Genomic DNA, 19,915 nt, shown 5'->3' on the forward strand with positions numbered 1-19,915 from the left:
GTAGACACCGACGGCTGGAGCTGCTAGATCATTGCTTGACGTGAAGGGAAAGTTGTCTATTGTGATCCTTCCTGTTCTTGTCATCCAACCTGTTTATCTAGCACAAGTGGGTACATCAGTGGAAGGACATTTGGTAGTTGACTGTTACGGAACTGCCATTGATACATGCCATTCCAAAATAGCAGAGGATATCAGATTTACAAGATCGATAAAATTGCAAATTATGAAGCAAGGAGGAAACAGATGATGAAGAGAAACTAAGGGAAAAAGTGACAATTTATTCCATGCCTTTGCAAATGTTTCACTAGAGGCCTAATTAGCCAAGTGGTTAAAGCGTTCGTATATTGTAACAAAGTCCTAGGTTTGATTTCACAAACATTTACAATGTGAGGCTGATTTCTGGTGTACTCCCGATGCAGAATTACCGGCACATTGCCGGACTCACTCCATAACAAAAGACATCATATCACATATCCATAACACGTTGTCTACAGACATTTGTTTCCCTCATGCTACCATTAGGGCAAATGGAAATAAACCTCCAATACGTATTCATCAATGCCTCAGTATTTGACTGCTAAAATGTTGCTTCACTTCAGTGTTGCTGTCTCTTTGTCCGTGATGTGTCTGCAGTATTGATAAAAAGTCTAAGTCCTCACTCATGTGACTTGATTCGCTCAACAAGGATCGTCTTCAGTGTACGCCGGTCACACCGTGTACATGTAATTTCCTTGTCATATGTCGGCGACAGAGGAAAGAAAGAACAACATCCGAGCCTTTCTATGAAACTGGTGACGTATGGAAGCCCGTACGGGTCATGTTTTGTCACGTGACTATCACAGGGTCCAGTGTCATCCCGATGTGTCATGCCCCGCTCCTCCAGTGTCCCTGGAAATATAAGTGACGATGCAGATACACCTTCCACTTCTTAAAGGTCACATGCAACCAAAAAATCAAACATTATTAAAACACAGTTATCACTTATTCATGATGCATGTAATGCACTGTCGATTAAGAAAAAATAAATAAACAAAATTATAAGAGTATAGTCGCAAATCAAAAGTGCAATATTCTGTACATGGGGTCACTTCCATCGAAACGGAGCAGCCGCGATACCGAACCGAGTCAGAGCCGGTGGGTGTCCACTCAGGTGTAACGAAGCCTTTTCATTGGCCACTGGTTCATTTGCCGATACGCTTAGCCAGCTTTATTTTGTTTATGGCTTTTTACCCTGATAGATGTAAATTTCAAACTGGACGTGGTCAATGACTGACAGACAGGCAGACATATAGGTGTAAATAAACCATACACTGAGTTTTCGCTGTGACAGAGTCTGCTTCTCACAATCAGCAAGTTTTCATGTAACGTGTAGATCATTCACTTGTTTGTGTACACAACAATTGTGACTACTGTTCATGACCTCATACTCCCGGCAGGCATACTGTTTCAAGCTCCACGAGGTTATTCACTGTGCATGCTTTATGATCGCAGCGCAGCATAGCTTTTGAAACCACATTTCCCCCCAGGCCTTTTCTCATCGCGTTTTTATCAACTTGATAGCCTGAATTGACATTTTGGATGATTTGTTTCGGTAACATGTTTTTCAGCAATTTGATGCACGATCCTCGTGCAATTCATCTACATAGAGTTTGCAGTTGGTTCCACCAAGTTAGTGGAGAAATCAATCAATCAATATACATATGCATAACATATAGTGAGTGTTTTCAGTGAATGTGAACTTACAATGGGAAGTATATGTCATTTAGACACTGAACTGTTGGTCTTTACTAGACACGATTCTTTAGACCGCGCCAATTACGGAGTACGCCCTAAAATAACAATCATCAACGACTAGATCGGTCAGTAACCTAGGTTGCTATGGTCCCAAAGGAATCAAACCAAACACGTCCCAAAAGAATGTTATATGAATAGAATGAATGAACACAAAGTGCTCCACCACTTGCCATATTAAACGTCGTGCATGAATACAAACTTACGATTTCCCCCTTTAACCAGAAACATACCTGCAGCAAGGTTATCCAGGACACAACCAAGCACACTGGATACAAACATCGGATTAGACAACAGGACGGTCATGACTTGATCAAACCCTTGGCTGCCTAAAAAGCAGAACAACGCAATGAAGCAGAATATCTTTTATACTAATTGCTTAAAAACAAACGGTAAATATAAACCGACCCCCAAACTCCAAGTATATAGCGTAACGCTAACGTCTAATGTTACGTTAGTTGAATATGTAACACCCAATCTGACGTTAGCACCTTTGTAACGTTAACATGCATCCGAATGTTAGCACCTGCATTGGTAACACCTACACTACCGATAGCATTTTCTGTAACGGTAACACCTTCTGTAACAGAAACAGAGGCAGTGGGGTAGTCCAGTAGTTAAAGCGTTCACTCGTCACGCCGAGGCTTGATTCCCCAGATGGGTACGATGTGTGGAGTCCATTTCTGCTGTTCCTCGTCTTGATATATTTCTACTGCTTGACAAGTATTAGATGAGCCACGACCTGACAAATGACCCCAATTTGCATATATGAGAGCGCCCTCCAGAACATTCCATTTGAAACAAGACCGAAACAGGTTTTCGTCTAAATATACTGAACATCATTGAAAACGCACCACCCCTAAAATTGTGGATGTCTAAGAGCAGAAGTGAGCAATCTATGTAAATTTTACATATTTGTGTAGACCAATGTTTGATAAAGAAAAGAAGCAAAAAACAATCAAGCAAAACAGTGAAGATTTAATGCAGCTGACAATGAAATAAAGATGGGGTCAAAATGGAAAGTCAGTAGCGTGTATGACCCCCGTTAGCAGCAACACAAGCTGTGCAACGTCTCCTCATTGAACGGATAAGTCTCTGAATAAAGTCCTGAGGCACTGCATTCCACTCTTGCTGCAAGGCATTGTCGAGTTCCCCAAGGTTGTTGATCTGCGGACGACGTGCGAGGCGTTGGCCGATGTAATCCCACAAGTGTTCGATGGGTGACAAATCTGGTGACAATGCAGGCCAATGAAGGAGAGGAATGTTGTTGTTAGCCAGATACTGTATCGAAACACGTGCAGTGTGGGCTCGTGCATTGTCATGTTGAAATGTGTGCAGATCTTGATGCTGGTGAAAGAAGGGAACGACGTTGTTCTGAAGAATGTTGTCACGGTAGTAAACGGCATTCACTCTGCCACAACAAACAATCAGAGCGGTTCTGTGGTGATAACGTATCCCTCCCCACACCATAATGCTGCCTCTACCCCACCGATCGGTTTGCACATCACAATCCTGATGATAACGTTCACCCCGTTGACGCCATACCCGTAGACGCCCGTCAGCATTTCGCAAGTGAAAACGCGACTCGTCGGAGAACACCACACCATGCCAACGTCGTAACAACCACACACGATGCTGTTCAGCCCATTGTCGGCGTTCACGGCGATGCCTGTCAGTCAGGATGGGTCCAACATAAGGGCGTCGACAACGTAACCCTGCCGCACGGAGACGGCGTCGGACGGTGGAAGCGCTGATCAAACCACGTCGACCCTGGACAGCGTTGGCGGTTCTGGCATCGGGCAAGGTTCGATCCCGAATATGGCGCCGTACAATGTCTCGATCTTGACGAGGGGTGGTAACACGTGCCTGACCTGGGCGTTGCCGGTCCCTGCTGGTTCCTGTTTGTTGGTACCTGTTAGCAAGCCTCAAAATGGTCGAATGATGACACCCAAATCGTCGTGCAATGATTCTGCTTGAAGCGCCGACCTGCAACATACCCAAGGTCTGTTCTCGTTCCTCTGATGACAATCTTGGCATGGCGAAAAAACTTTACTTACGAAAGTACTGCGAAAATGAGAACGGTTTTGTGCCGAAGGTCATTTATACCCCTGAACAGCATGCTTTCTGCATGCAATTTGTGCCCTTCGTGTGTGATGTGCATGAATTTTGTTGTTTTCATGTGATGTGTTCGATGATGTGTTCGAACGATCCGTTTTTTACTGTAGAGCGTTATTTACGATCTAGTGTGTTATTATCAAAATTCCCACCATTAATTTTCCATTTCCAAAAGATTCTATTGCCTTATTTCAAAATTTACAGGTGGTGCGTTTTCAATGATGTTAAGTATATTAAAAAGTTCAATTTCCTCTTGCGAATCGTGTCGTGGTGGTGTCTTGCTGAACTAAAATCGCTCTACGATACACATGTTAAACTGTAGAGGTACTGATTTCACGCCACGGTCAGCATGTATTGCACGTGTTGAATCGCAAATCTACCTGTAGCAACCAAATGTATTCGTCCAGATTATTTGCCCCGCCTGCTTGTCACAAACGCGTTCACTGCACTCATCTGATACTTGTCCAGCAGTAAAATATTGCTAAACAATTGCTAAACCCAACCTATATTTAGCCCTTTCTGTAACGGTAGCACGCATTCTAATTAGCCCAGGCAGCACCTGCTTTTACCACTCTCGGCGCTCATGTCTTTGTGATAGAGATATATAACCTGACGAAAATACTTTACATACATAACATTATAACAGTAATACCATTTTCCATAGCGTTGTTTCATCGCTTAGTTTCAGTGATTCATTAAAATACCTGTCATCAACAGCTACCTTAACAGCAGATAGTCAAGAACGTAACCGATGTTCCCACCTGTATTAATAAAGTCTTTGTTGGAGGCCATCCATTCTGGCAGGAGAAGACCCAAAGAGATGGACATTCCAAGGATTAGGAGGTTCCTGGAGGAAGACAGATCGACCGACTTCAACATAGACACGCCCACTGCCGTCACAGTGCTCATGGCCACCAAGTTAACCCCGCCCACTACAGGGTCTGGGATGATTGTAAACACCGCTCCCACCTTGCCCACGACACCTCCTACCACCAGAATCAAGGCCGCTGTCACAAACACTCTCAGACTCGCAACCTGTACAGTTAATAAAAACAAAGTTAAGTGATTAATTTACTGCTTGCCCCGATGTAGTATCGAATCCCAAATAAGTCTCCGACATAAATACTATCCCGATCGCAACGTGTTGATGGGATGTGGATAGTTTTGAAGAACAAAATGTTAATGAAACTTCATCATTGGCATGCTCTGTTTGAAAATTCTGAAAGAACAATATATTCCTTTCATGGTTGCCCACAAGCAACAAATCGTCAGACATATAAAACAATCATTATTATGTATATTGACAATATAACAGCCAGACTGACAGACTGACAGACTGACAGACTGACAGACATACATTTTTATTCCAATACCAAGGCCAGTGGCCCAAACTACATTCTTGGATTAACTTTCACAATCCGCGCACAAATGACAAAGTCGCCGTAAATAGTCTGCACAATCATAACGCATGTTTCTACTGTTAGTCCATAATACAACATTTAAATCATACAATCACCGACCTAATACAAATAGGAAAATCTGATGATAAATACACTTCAGCTTTTAATAATTATTTATATTTAATAGTATGCATAATATTATCAGTGCATTTCTGCCAAACCATCATGATTTATATTCATCCATTTCTCGCGGTGATATTGATGAAATAGTGCTAAAAACGGTATAAACCTAAATACATTCACTCAAAGTTACTACAGATTCACTCGTCTGTGGGCACTGACCATGTTTATAAATAGTAGTAACGTTGTCGTTTTATTGCTCACCTTTGTGACAGCGATCACACCCAGACTTTGCACATACGTCATGTTGGACATGACCCCTCCCAGCATGCCACTGACGACACCGTTGAACCCTTGCACCGCTATCCCCCTGTTGATGGCGTGGGCGGGGAGGTGAGGCATCTGCACTACACGAGATACTGCAGAGTAGTTGCCAGGCATTGTGATGATCGAAACCAGGATCACTGTTATCATGGCTGTTAACCCTGTTGAACTGATGGTCGGTAGGCCATACGGAACTGCAAGTCACGAGGAGAATAATTACCATTAGGCTAAATAAAACAGTGAAATGTTTCTCGGGCATCGGCGCATCACTTTAATTTGTGCGGGTAACAATTTTTTATTGCCATTTAAAAACATTTTTGACTTTGCCGCGTCCCGAACATCCTTTTGTCCTCTATAAAAATGAGTGTCTGCAAGGACGAGTGTGACTGAATCTACACCTCATTAACACGTGCTAAACTTTCCAAGCAGTATTTCTGAGGGACCCCAAAATGTCTTCCTCCCTCGTCACTTTTTCTTCTAAAAATGTGAAGGAAGACCATTCTGTATCGTAAATATCTTGATGAAAAATAAAGGTGATATTCAATAACAACGTGCCACTGGTGATATTAAATTTTTAAAGAGATACATAGTGCACCAGGGCCAACTGACTGAAATTTGCAACGTCAGAAGACGTTTGATGATTGGCCCTACTGGTCATTAATTTACCTGTAAAACTTCATACTCATTGATATCGCGTGAATCTGCTTCTATTCTAAAAAATCCCGGATTCGGCGAGGAAGACTGAAAATAAAACTTCCAATGTCAAATTGTTTTATCCCATCCTTCCTGCAGAGCAGCGCCTCGAGTTCGTTGACGGTGGTCGGTGGCTTTTGACGTCCACGTCGTCACTGATTATCACGGACATGTTCGATGGGTGGCAAGTCAGAACTGACAACGTTTGAATAACGGCGACTGGTCAGACGCTGCCGCTCTTGACACCAACGACGTCCTGCAGCAACTTGACGGTCCGTCCATCGTGGGATAACACGTGGTAGTCAGGTTGGTTAATCTATGTAGCCAATCACAAATGTGTCTACTCACACTAACACCTGTTTGAGATACTCCTGTGTACCATCTGTCACACTTGGTTGACCAGATGTCGATATCGACATTTTATTTGTCGATATCGCGATTGTAATGTGTTATGTGGCCGCAACAGACACAAGCCGCGCATGTTAAAACAACCCGTCTGACTGATTCAAAACAATATCGGAACCAACCAACTGAGTTCAAAAAAATATCGGAACAACTTTTAGTCTCCATTGTGTTGTTGAAACGGACACTCTGTCATGTTTCACTGTAAATATCAAATTTCAGTCCAACTGTGTACGTATTTATAAAATAACGCTTGCACAAAATACACCTGTTTGCACGAAATTAATGGCGAAATATCAGTTTCCTAACCCATACACTATCATACAACATGGTTCCAAAATATCATCCCACAATGGAACTTTCACAAAGTTTGTAATGGTATATGTTAATAAAAATATTCATCTTAAAATTGTTCATCATATAGGTACCATATGTAATGATACCACATCGATGACAGTCTTCTAAGAACACTACCCGTGAAGATCCAGTGAATTGATCTTCAGTAACTATTGCTTGTCAAAATATTGGCACTATCGGGATCGGGTGGTCAGCGTCACTGACTTTGTTGACACTTGTCATCGTATCCCAACTGCGTAGATTGATGCTCATAGTATTAATCACCGGACTGTCCAGACTCGATTACTTACAGACCACCGCCATCTAGCTAGAATATTGTCGAGTGTGGTGTAAAACTAAACTCACTCACTCACTCCACACTTACATGGTGAAGGTAAGAAGAACCATGGTGCATCATACAGGACTCCCAGTCTGACGTCAGTCCTGGCCATGTGACCATAAATGGTAGAGTTACTAGGCAGGGTATTTGTCACGGTCAGCACGTGACAAGTTATCCATGACACAGCAACTGCCAGGATTATCTAAAAGTACACGTGAATATAAATGCTATGTGACATACGGCACCACGTATTACAGATAGCTATCTTATAGTAAATGCTAGTTCAGTATATGCTTAACCCGAGCTAGGTGGGATTATCGCCTCTCTACGCAGTATTTCAATTACACCATATCTGACACCGAGAGGGGTCCTTGAGCGCTTTTGCAAACACATGTCATAACACTATTCCCATAATTTTAGACATCTCATCGAAAGGTGACTGCTTGTGCGATTCTCACCATATTAATGTGACAGATACATATACTATACACAAAAAAAGTATGGGAACACCCTTAACATTTGATAGTAATACATTAACTTAAATTAGGCGAGGTCATTTACACTCTAAGGTACATGCAACCCTTTTCATGCTTAATGGGCACTTTAAAGGACATGACAGAACTTGCAGAGAAGCAACTGATTCAGTTTTCGATGAGTCCTTACATTGTTAAAAACTGCCCAAAACAAGGGTGCTGAAACACAGCAGTACCATGTTTGATTCAAACATCCAAACCAACGACGAAGACGCACTTCCTTTGAATTTATTGATCGCCCTTTGTAGCTTTTTAATTTAGATTGTGCATGACTATACTATTTCATCTAATAGATGTAATAGCGGAGACCCGTGAAGGTCCCGGGATAGAATAGGCCTTCAGCAACCCATGCTTGCCACAAAAGGCGACTATGCTTGTCGTAAGGGGCGACTAACGGGATTGGGTGGTCAGGTTCGCTCACTTGGTTGACACATGTCATCGGTTCCCAATTGCGCAGATCGATGCTCATGTTGTTGATCACTGGATTGTCTGGTCCAGACTCGATTATTTACAGACCGCCGCCATATAGCTGGAATATTGCTGAGTGCGGCGTAAAACTAAACTCACTCACTCACTGTAATGGCGGATGTTAAGTCGTATGTACATGCACTGACTTTTATTGAATCATGCATTATTTCAGGGTGTTGTTATTACCGGGAATAAAGTTTTTATCCCCGCAACCAGCGACCTGGATTTATAAACATCCAGTTACTATCCCGGTCACATTGTGATCACGTGTTTGATCAACATGAAATACTTATGATCTCAGGTGAAAAGCTGAGCACAAGCAAAGACACATCAGTTGTTCTGGAAACAGGGCCGAACTCAAACTAGGGAACTGTATCGCCAGTTGAGCGTGTCCTACCCTCCAATCATTGTTTCGTGCATTTCAAAAATGGTTATATTTATTAAGAAAATATGTCAAAACAGGGATTCGAACCTCTGTAGGTATAGTGTAGACACTGGGGGTCTAGATGGAGAGAACCTTGAATTTGTCCACTTGACTAGCACGAGGCAGTTCTTGCGCACTATATAACTGGACGGTCTGAACAGGTGCAGTTTCGGTCAATGAATACTCTTGACTAACTCGACAATTATAATAGTAGTTTATAACAGGAGTAGGTTGATGAGAGGACTGACTGAATATGACCTTTCGCCCCTTTCAGATATATTCCAGCAATATCGCGGACGGGACACCATAAATGGGCTTCTCGCATGGTACCTATTTGGTCAACCAAACCCAAGCTTTCGTCGTGACGAGAGAACATTTTAATCACCACGCCTCTGTGCATGTTATTCACTAATACCACGGTATGTATCACAACATGTATCATGGTACGTATCATGTATCAGTCCCTGACGTTAATGACCGGTCGCATATGAAACAATGGAGCAAATACTCACTGCATTCAACTGAAATAGTGGGTGTCGAGACACAGAACACTTCCCATGGTTGATTGTCAGGAACGGAGTTTTCACATTCACGAGGAACAAAGCGAACAGGATGGCTAACAATGTTGTCCTACAAGAAATATTAAAACATGTCCTTCTTTCACATTGTTACAACCGATATGGTATTTTACAAAACTTTGACTTATGTACTTGCGGTATGTCAGTTACTGATTTGAAGGGTGGATGTAAAACTAAATCACAAGCTGGCTATTCTCCAGTGCTGTACACAGCAGTGCTATTATGACTACTTACAAGCTGGCTATTCCCCACTGCTGTTCACACATTGCTATCATGTACATGTAGTCCACGACTACTTACAAGCTGGCTATTCCCTAGTGCTGTTCACACAGTGCTATCATGACTACTTACAAGCTGGCTATTCCCCAGTGCTGTTCACACAGTGGTATCATGTACTGACAGAGAGTCACGCCCAGAACTGTCACGCAGGGAGCCACAGTCAGAGGACCGATGAACCGGAGGAGGAACCCCAGCATTCCCGACATTCCAAGAAGGAACTCAACTCCTGAGGCCAGCATCACGTTCCCCTGGATCTGGATACAACAGCATGCAACATATCATCATCATCTGACAACAATCAAACATGTATCTAACGTTCTCATGTCTTGCGACAGAAAGTAACACCTTGACTATGCCTTGTTTAGTATTGTAACCAAGTACTTTCCTACTAACCAACAAGTGCAGGTCATGAAAGACTGATCATGGCATGACCTTAGTTGTCTTCATGGTGCATGTAGTGCCCACGGTCATTGAACTAATATTTTACCTGGTCTATAGTTTCGTTTCACCACCGGCACACATTTCCAGCACATAACCGGAGTCATGGTATATTACAGCTTTTCTCAACAAAGGTTTTTGCCTTGGCAAGGTCAAGAGTATTTGTCGGTTTTATAAGGGAACAATCATCTGGTTTGGCTCATGGACAGAAACAAGGATCTCACCTCCGTCATCCTTATCTTCCAGGGTACGATTGTTGTGTCATTGCCAGCTCTACCTTCTCGTAAGGCAGCTGAATGCAACAAGACACATTTTGTAAAATCTGTGTTTCACCCGTCGCGTTAACAATTGTGTCTGATACAAAAAAAATCGGAAAAAATAGTTCGCCACATTAGCAATTTTGATACACTTCTGATATCATTTTAGATGCTACAGAATAAATTGTGTAAAATGTACTTTCCAAATAGGTAGGGAGTATTCGAAGCAAACAGATGATGGCACACATGAACAAGAAGGAAATGACAAATGCAGTTTAAGGCTGAAAACATCTTATGAAACTAAACAGGGATGTGTTGTCATGGAAACCACTGTTTGAGATGACTTGATCAGTAACTGGTCATGAACCGTTAACGATTGGTCAAATATTGACGCAACATATGTCATATCTGGGATTTCACTTTCTTAGTAAAGTACAAATTCTAGTACTTTTTTCGGTTGAGTCCCATCCGGGATTCGAACCCGCACCCTCAGAGTCAAGCACCTAATCGCCAGCACACAAAGTCAGCCGCCTAGCCCGCTCAGCCACCGCGACTTCCACAAAAATGAAAGTCGGACAACTGGTAGTCTAGACTGCGTACTTTGTGTACCCCTCTGATGAGTGTAAATTGGCACGGCTCCCACGGCCGAAAGCTATGATTACACGATGCCTTTTAGAAAGTGGTCAAATGCAACATATGTCATATCTGGGATTTCACTTTCTTAGTAAAGTACAAATTCTAGTACTTTTTTCGGTTGAGTCCCATCCGGGATTCGAACCCGCACCCTCAGAGTCAGGCACCTAATCGCCAGCACACAAAGTCAGCCGCCTAGCCCGCTCAGCCACCGCGACTTCCACAAAAATGAAAGTCGGACAACTGGTAGTCTAGACTGCGTACTTTGTGTACCCCTCTGATGAGTGTAAATTGGCACGGCTCCCACGGCCGAAAGCTATGATTACACGATGCCATTTAGAAAGTGGTCAAATGCAACATATGTCATATCTGGGATTTCACTTTCTTAGTAAAGTACAAATTCTAGTACTTTTTTCGGTTGAGTCCCATCAGGGATTCGAACCCGCACCCTCAGAGTCAGGCACCTAATCGCCAGCACACAAAGTCAGCCGCCTAGCCCGCTCAGCCACCGCGACTTCCACAAAAATGAAAGTCGGACAACTGGTAGTCTAGACTGCGTACTTTGTGTACCCCTCTGATGAGTGTAAATTGGCACGGCTCCCACGGCCGAAAGCTATGATTACACGATGCCATTTAGAAAGTGTGCTGGCGATTAGGTGCCTGACTCTGAGGGTGCGGGTTCGAATCCCGGATGGGACTCAACCGAAAAAAGTACTAGAATTTGTACTTTACTAAGAAAGTGAAATCCCAGATATGACATATGTTGCATTTGACCACTTTCTAAAAGGCATCGTGTAATCATAGCTTTCGGCCGTGGGAGCCGTGCCAATTTACACTCATCAGAGGGGTACACAAAGTACGCAGTCTAGACTACCAGTTGTCCGACTTTCATTTTTGTGGAAGTCGCGGTGGCTGAGCGGGCTAGGCGGCTGACTTTGTGTGCTGGCGATTAGGTGCCTGACTCTGAGGGTGCGGGTTCGAATCCCGGATGGGACTCAACCGAAAAAAGTACTAGAATTTGTACTTTACTAAGAAAGTGAAATCCCAGATATGACATATGTTGCATTTGACCACTTTCTAAATGGCATCGTGTAATCAAATATTGACGCGACAATGAAAAAGAAATCTGAGGGAGTCATGTCAACTTCACTCGTTGCGTTTTGTCAAGTTGGGGTAAAGTAGAGGGTACACATGACTCCCGACCACGTCACGGACGTGCTCCGTGGGACAGGGACTGCAACTATCTACGCATGTGTCTTTGTCTCAGAAGGTCGGTCTGGTATGCACTGATTCTTTCAACTTAGAAACACCTCCAAGTATGTAACATAGGTTTATTTGATCCCCAGAGACGTCCTGGACAATCAGAGAGTGCGCTTAACACTTTCTCGACGGTCTCGAAAACATAGTCGAGTTCTCCAACCTTCAGGAAGACACAGGGCTAACGTGCACATGGAACGCAGTCGTCGCGCACTGGGGAACGGACAAATGTGACACCGGTCCTGTAACGGACAATGTAAGTCACTGGCCTTGCACAGGGGTAACGGACAATGCAAGTCACTGGCCTTGCACAGGGGTAACGGACAATGCAAGTCACTGGTCCAGCACAGGGGTAACGAACAATGTAAGTCACTGGCCCTGCACAGGGGCAACGGACAAATGGGTCACAGCACACAGTTTGGACACACGTGGAAAACACCATGGAAATAGAGGTGGAGGAATAGCATGATAGAGGCAATGTACGTACCATCACTCAATTTCGGGTCACTGACAATGGCTACAATGCCCACCAAGAGAGTCCCAGAAGGCCCTTCTATAACCGGTAATCTATAACAAAGGTTGAGTAAACAAGCAATGTACTTCAATGCTGCTAATTGAGACTGCAATGATATAATGATATATAATTTGAAAATACACACCTGCAGGCAAACGCTTTCAAATACACTCCACTGCAACCGTGACAGTGATCTTAAATAAACTCAGAGGCAAAAGTTATGTCATGGAACTTTTGGGGTGATAAACTAATGACTGAATGTTTGGATTTGACAGTGATCCTGAGTTAAAATGATACACGCAATCAAACGGTTGTTGCTCGAATACGCTCTTTAGGAGAAAAAAGAGTAGTGCTGTCGATCGTAATGGAACACGTATGACATGTCTCGAATATCGGGCTGGGTCTGGGGTGGTGACAGATGGAGAGCTGCAGGATTCAGCGTCCATGGAAATACCACTTATGACGCCGCATGCCACTCAAGTGATCTACAGTCCACAGTAACGACCGCATACCAGGCAAGCAGCAACCCCTACATATCATGGCACTTCGACGACGTATTCGCGTCTGCGATATCCGTTCACCTCAGCTCGACGGCCTTTTCTGATGCTGGGAAATCGACTACATGTACATACCCGCATCAGTCACAGATCTTCAACAGATTACATCCCTACACCAGACTCAAATTGTCAACATACCATGTACTTACACCAGACATAGGTCTTCAACAGAGTACATGCCTACATCAGACAGTTCTTCAACAGACCACGTACTACATCAGACACAGTTCTTCAACAGACCAGGTAGCTACACCAGACACAGATCTTTAACAGACTGCCTACCTACATCAGACACAGATCTTCAACAGACTACATGCCTACACCAGACACAGATGTTCAACAGAGTACCTACCTACACCCAACAGATATTTGCAGGAACGTGGCCACCCCGCTGGTGAAGAGGCACACGCTAAGAAGTTCCGCTCTCACTCCATACTCTTCTCCTGCCCCTATCAGGCTGGCGATCAACACAGCCGCTGGCAGAGAGCCCGTTATTACCTGGAATGCTTGCTGAAATATAATACATTATTACATAATAAATACGTTATTTCCCGAGGTTATAATGCTGCAGTCTATAGAAATGGCTCCTAAAGGTATGAAACGCCATAGCAAACGTTAGAGTGGCAAATAAATAAATAAATAAATACAACTGCAGCAGCAGAAACACCAACAACAACAGTAGAAGAAACAACAGTAACTTCAGATTTACAAATGAAGGGAGTTCACTTGGAAGTCAGTCAACTGAGGCTCCAAAGTCCACAAATAAGTGGCGCGGTGGACGAGCTGTCTAAGGCGCCTGGCTACTAATCCAGCGAGCTTGGAGATGCCGGGATCGGGTCCACCTGTGACCATGTGTGAAAAACTTTGGAGTCAACTTTGTGTGCAGACTCTTTCAGCGTTGTCAGAACCCCTAATGTGCAGTACACAACCCTGTGCACTTAATAGAACCCACGAATCCGTTGGTAGATGACCAGATGGTGGCCACACGAATAAATGCAAACACATGGTTGTGGGTACAGCAACGTGCAGTAAACATGGACAAAGTACTGTGACTGTCTGTCCCAGTCCACCCAGCTGTGAATGGGTACCTCATAAGGATGGGAAAGTCACATTAACTCGGTGCGCCTGGGAGGCTGCAAGAGTTGAATGATCCCCAGGGAGTTGAGATTGAAAATATTATGTGCCGTTGTGATAGACATCCAATGATCAAGGGAAAAACAAAGCACCCTTGAGCAGTTGAACCGACTGGATATCGGCGCTATACAAATATCTAGTAGTATATAGTATAACTTCGTGCAGGATTCAAACGTGCTCTTAACGAAATCTGAGTTCTGACCTGAACGCTCCCTATGAAGTCAGATTTACATATAGTCACGCTGTATCCGTCCTTTGTCGTTTTTTTGCTGTTGGTTGGTCGATACAAGAAATTCAGGCGATTGATATCAACTCACGATGAGCTACGTGAAACAACAGATCCACCACCTCCTGCTCTTCCCTCAGTCGCTCATATTTTCAGTAACTGGAGAAAGCCATTAGAATGCCGCAATGGCAAAAGTGAAACAGTATAGTTTTACCTCGCATTCAGCAATATTCCAGCTATATGGTGGTGGTCTGTAAATAATCGATTCTGGACCATGCAATCCAGTGATCATCAGCATGAGCATCGATCTGCGCGATTAGAAACTGATGACAGGTTTTCGAGCCTGACCACCCAATCCTGTTAGTAACCCTTACGAATCAGTTCTAACCAGGACCTTCACGGGTTCGCAATGCCTAAAACTTATCCTACATACACACACATATTGCCTGAATACCAAAGGTATTGATATTTCGGGAGTATTTTATATTTTTCACAATAAACAAAAGACGACTTTATACCTTTAAAAAACTAAAACTTGACATTCTGTTTTGGAGTTTACTTACTGAGTGCAAACATGACATTGTTTCTTAATTACAGTTAAATCACTTTACAAATCAACGGAACATGATTATCCAGAAAGCTTTTCGTAAATAGAGGATATCAGTATCTGGTGTGACCACCATGAGTATCTGCTTGGCAGCGGTTACCCACAGAAGAAAGAGAAAGGAGATGTTGAATGCTGTCTTGAGGAACGTTTTGATACTCTTGCTGAAGTGATGTGTGCAGGGGTTGTGATGTCTCAAGTGGCGGATTTCTCTGGCACAAGCGTCGATCAAGAGTATCCCATAGATGTTCAATGGGCGACAAATCGAGTGATCGAGAAGGCCAAGGTAACCCCTGAACGTTGTTTTGCTGGAGGAGCTCCTGTCAAACACGTGCAATGTGAGGTCGACCATTGTCATGCTCCAAAGATCAACCGTTGGTGAAGGATACGACGTGACTTCTGTAAGTGGCTTGTTAGAAGTTGGTATGATGAGGACTAAGACTTTTATGGATAGGCAACTTCCTTCTTGCAGTGGATGCAACATTTCGATGTAGATTCTAACACCGTTATCAAGCAAAAGATGCAGAACCTATACACAAGGAGAACTATGTACATGGATATGAGTTCATTCAAGGGAGGAGGTTGATGTATAGTGTGCTGACATGAGGCTTTTTGTGATAACAGATGACGATGCCAGTGGGAAAAGGTGGGCTATACTTGATTAGGTTTGATCGTAAGCCGTAGAGATTAATACCCTTGATCTCTGTTAATTGTCGGACTGAGTCGTTTGATGTTGATTGCTTGTCTTGTAGTCTGAACTGATGCTGATGTTGTTACAAAGTATAGCATGATTTGGGTGGGCTTGGATGTGGTCGGAAATGGTTGATTTGGAATCTTTTTTTTCTTGACAGATGTCTGATGTTCCTTGATTCGCAGGTTGTGGGGATACTTTCCTGAAATCAGATTGTTCTTGTGTGAAGTTTCCTTTTCGAAGAGTATAGAAACATAGTGCAAATGCTTTTTGCAAAAGTGTTATAAAGAAAGAAGAGTGCACAGCTCACATATCGGCGTTCCTGAATTTGATCGTAAAAAAGTAAAACACACAGGTTATTTATCCCATACCAATGAAGGACATGTCTAAAGAGTAACACTGATATCCAAGCCATATGTATGAAATAGGATATTCCATTAATGAACCAAGGTAGCATACAAATCACAATAACATATGGCATATGTTACGTTTGACGGTTTCTCGATAGCATTGTTTATTCATATACAGCGCTGTATTTAAGGGAACGTTTTGAGACATGGTTCAGTGGCCATCTCCTGATAGCTCTTCTTTAGTCTTACTTCATTTGATACGAGCTTCAGATGTAATATATTTTACTGTGTTAATGCTTACATACGTTCACTTTCTACCTGAAGGGAACGACAGTTAAAATTCCTTTGTGTACTTATGTGTATTATTTATAGGCTCTGCACACCACAACTACAAAGGTAAATTTCCCGTAATAATAGGTACTTACGTTTCGTTGGAATATTTAAACATGGCTTTGTCTGCAGGATTAAACATAAGGTGATTATTGTTAAGAATTCTGAGAGCGTGTCCAGATTTGACTAAATACAATAATATTTACAGATGACACTAGCTTCTTGGTGAAACTCAGATCTGATGTCGAGATACGATGGACACTGTCAATATGTGAATCTCGTATTCAGTGCTGGAGTTCATACACTGGGGGTACACAGTTTCACCTAAGGAAGATTTCCATATGGGGTTGTTGCCAGTGTAATTGGTGCTACACATCAATGGACTTCGACTAAGGCACTGTAGTATCATCCAGGTAGTGACTCACACTTAGACCTGAAACCGATCACGTCATGCTTGCCACAAAAGGTGACTATACTTGTCATAAGAGGCGACTAACTGGATTGGGTGGTCAGGCTCGCTGACTTGGTTGACACATGTCATCGGTTTCCAGTTGCGTAAATCAATGCTCATGCTTTTGGTCGCTGGACTGTCTGGTTCAGACACGATTATGTACAGACCCCCTCAGCTGGAGCATTACTGACTGCGACGTAAAACTAAACTCGATCACTGTCGATAGAGAGCCTTCCCCAGTCTCTAGGTACTGCATCAGTGGGTGTATATCCTCCACGAGAAACGATCTGTTCCATTCTGAACTGCGTTGATGGATTAGAACTCTCTTTGACCCCACACGGCTGACCCATATGTTATTGGTTTTTTTTTTATACCAGACTGTTTTGAGGACACATCGCAATCAACACCTTCTGTCTCTTTACACCTGGCACACTGCAACACTTGATGCTTGAGCAGCAGGTTTAGCTGTAACAGTGTAATCTTGACTGACTGGCTGTAACGCCGAGCGGTATTCCAGCTATATGGTATGAGCTTCGTTGTGAAACACTCGGAAATCATGCTGTCAAAACCACGTTACTGTATTCAAAGCGTTCAGTGCTCAAATCCAGATTTACCTAAGCCCACATCTACATTCCGAATGAAGCGTGTTCTCTGTATGGAGTTCATTCCTAACGTGACATCACTGCGTTTGTAAGATTACTTGCCTCAGTTGCAATTGTGAATAAACAACAGTGCCATTAAATATGTGCTTAGTAATCTGAACATAAATATGTCTGACATATTTCGATATGGAACGACTGTCACAACAGGAGCAGGTTGTGTAGATATATTCAGTGATCAGTCATCATGGCTGCTGATCCACTAAAGACAGCAATGTTTACTCATAACCAATTCGGTTACTGCTGCATCAGTTCAGAATATTCAGGTCACAGGTGTCGCTTTGTAATGGGATATCTGTGTGCGTAAAACAACCCATTACTACGTTGGTATGTGACCAGATGGTGGCCACATGAATACATGCGAACATCCAGGTACAGCAACGTACAGTAACCTATTACAAATTGCTGTGATTACCTGCTCCACTCCACCAAGGTGTGAATGGGTATCTCGTAAGGATGAGAAACCGAGCAATGTCTGTCGATCATCACACGACAGAGTAATGTGTGTCGATCATCACGTGACAATCGAGCTGATGTTCAGGGAAATGTGTGTTGACAATCGCGTGACAATCTAAGTAATGTAAAAACGGAGTAATGTGTGTCTGTCATCACGTGACAGTCGAGCTGATGTTAAAACAGAGTAATGTGTGACGATTATCACGTGACAATCGAGGTGATGTAAGAGAGAGTAATGTGTTTCTGTCATCACGAGACAATCGAGCTGATGTTAAAACAGAGTAATGTGTGACGATTATCACGTGACAATCGAGGTGATGTAAGACAGAGTAATGTTTGTCGATCATCACGTGACAATCTAGGTAATGCAAAAACAGATTAATATGTGTCTATCATCACGAGACAATCTAGGTGATGTTGAAACTGAGTAAGGTCTGTCTATCATCACATGACATTCGAACTGATGTAAAAAAAGAGTAATGTGTGTCTATCATTACGAGAGAATCGAGGTGATGTAAAAACGGAGTAATGTGTGTCTATCATCACGAGACAATCGAGGTGATGTAAAAACAGGATTATGTGTGTCTATCATCACGTGACAGATGAGCTGATGTAAAATCGGAATAATGTGTGTCTGTCATCACATGGCAGTCGAGCTGATGATAAAACAGAATAATGTGTTTCTATCATCACGGGACAAACGAGCTGATGTAAGAACAGAACAATGTATGTCGCCCTCGATCATCACTTGACAACTGTCTCAGATGTCCGCGAGTCGCTAAGGTGTCTGTCTCTCAGATATTTGTCAGTATGAAATGTGTCAGATGTCGGTCAGCCTGCATGGTTATTGTCTCGCTCGTCAATCCCAAGGATGTCCATCGCTCGCAAAGGTGTCTGTCAGCCAGTTTCCCTAAAGTCTGTCAGTCCCCAAAGTCCTCATGTATCTGCTGTGTGCAAGTCAACCAGGTGTCAGTCAAACGCAGAGGCTTCTCCCGTGTCCCTCAGATACTTCCCATGCTGCAAGTTGACTCACCTGTAGTCCATTTATGAGCAGACTGGGAAGTGGCGGTGATGTATCTACGGGGTAGAGAAGCTGCCTATCAACCCGCGCTTCAACATCCTCCTCTTGTGGGTGCGTGCATTCCTCCATCCCCGTGTCTGTTGATGTACCACGTGTAACAGCTCTTTACCTGCTTCAAAGACCAGCTGTAACAGCCAATATGGCAGGATGCTATTGATTCTACATCATCAACATGTCACCAGTGCCATATGGTTCCAGGAAAAACACATATGAATATATATGTCTTTCCGTTTTTTTCTTTTATAGCGTTGAAAGCCATCTTTACACATGAACAAATAAAGATTTCAGTGATGCATTCATTTGGAGGGTAGCACGTGTGTCATATCAAAGAATGTGGCCATCTCACAGAAACAAATTCATTACACATGGACAAATAACCGAAATTTCATCAAAATCAACTATTTTCAGGTTAAAGTAATTTGCAAAATCATGTTATCAACACTTTTATACATATTTTGCCGTTTGTTTGAACAC

The 19,915-nt window shown here is 43.0% G+C and overlaps 1 protein-coding gene across 1 annotated transcript; it reads right to left on the reverse strand.

Annotated features, from left to right (window-relative positions):
* Nucleotides 1–258: 258 nt before the first annotated feature.
* On the reverse strand, nt 259–19,596 carry LOC137265566 (solute carrier family 23 member 2-like). The gene is made up of 11 exons (XM_067800986.1): nt 19,394–19,596; nt 13,812–13,969; nt 12,876–12,955; nt 10,466–10,533; nt 9,876–10,057; nt 9,459–9,576; nt 7,567–7,723; nt 5,691–5,944; nt 4,668–4,941; nt 2,025–2,120; nt 259–888 (listed from the first exon to the last, which is right to left on the reverse strand). The coding sequence occupies exons 1-11, from the start codon at nt 19,508–19,510 to the stop codon at nt 656–658; spliced, it is 1,737 nt and encodes a 578-aa protein (XP_067657087.1). The 5' UTR covers nt 19,511–19,596; the 3' UTR covers nt 259–655.
* Nucleotides 19,597–19,915: the final 319 nt, after the last annotated feature.

This window comes from Haliotis asinina, chromosome 15 (assembly GCF_037392515.1).
Source record: "Haliotis asinina isolate JCU_RB_2024 chromosome 15, JCU_Hal_asi_v2, whole genome shotgun sequence".
In the NCBI taxonomy this organism is placed as follows: domain Eukaryota; kingdom Metazoa; phylum Mollusca; class Gastropoda; order Lepetellida; family Haliotidae; genus Haliotis; species Haliotis asinina.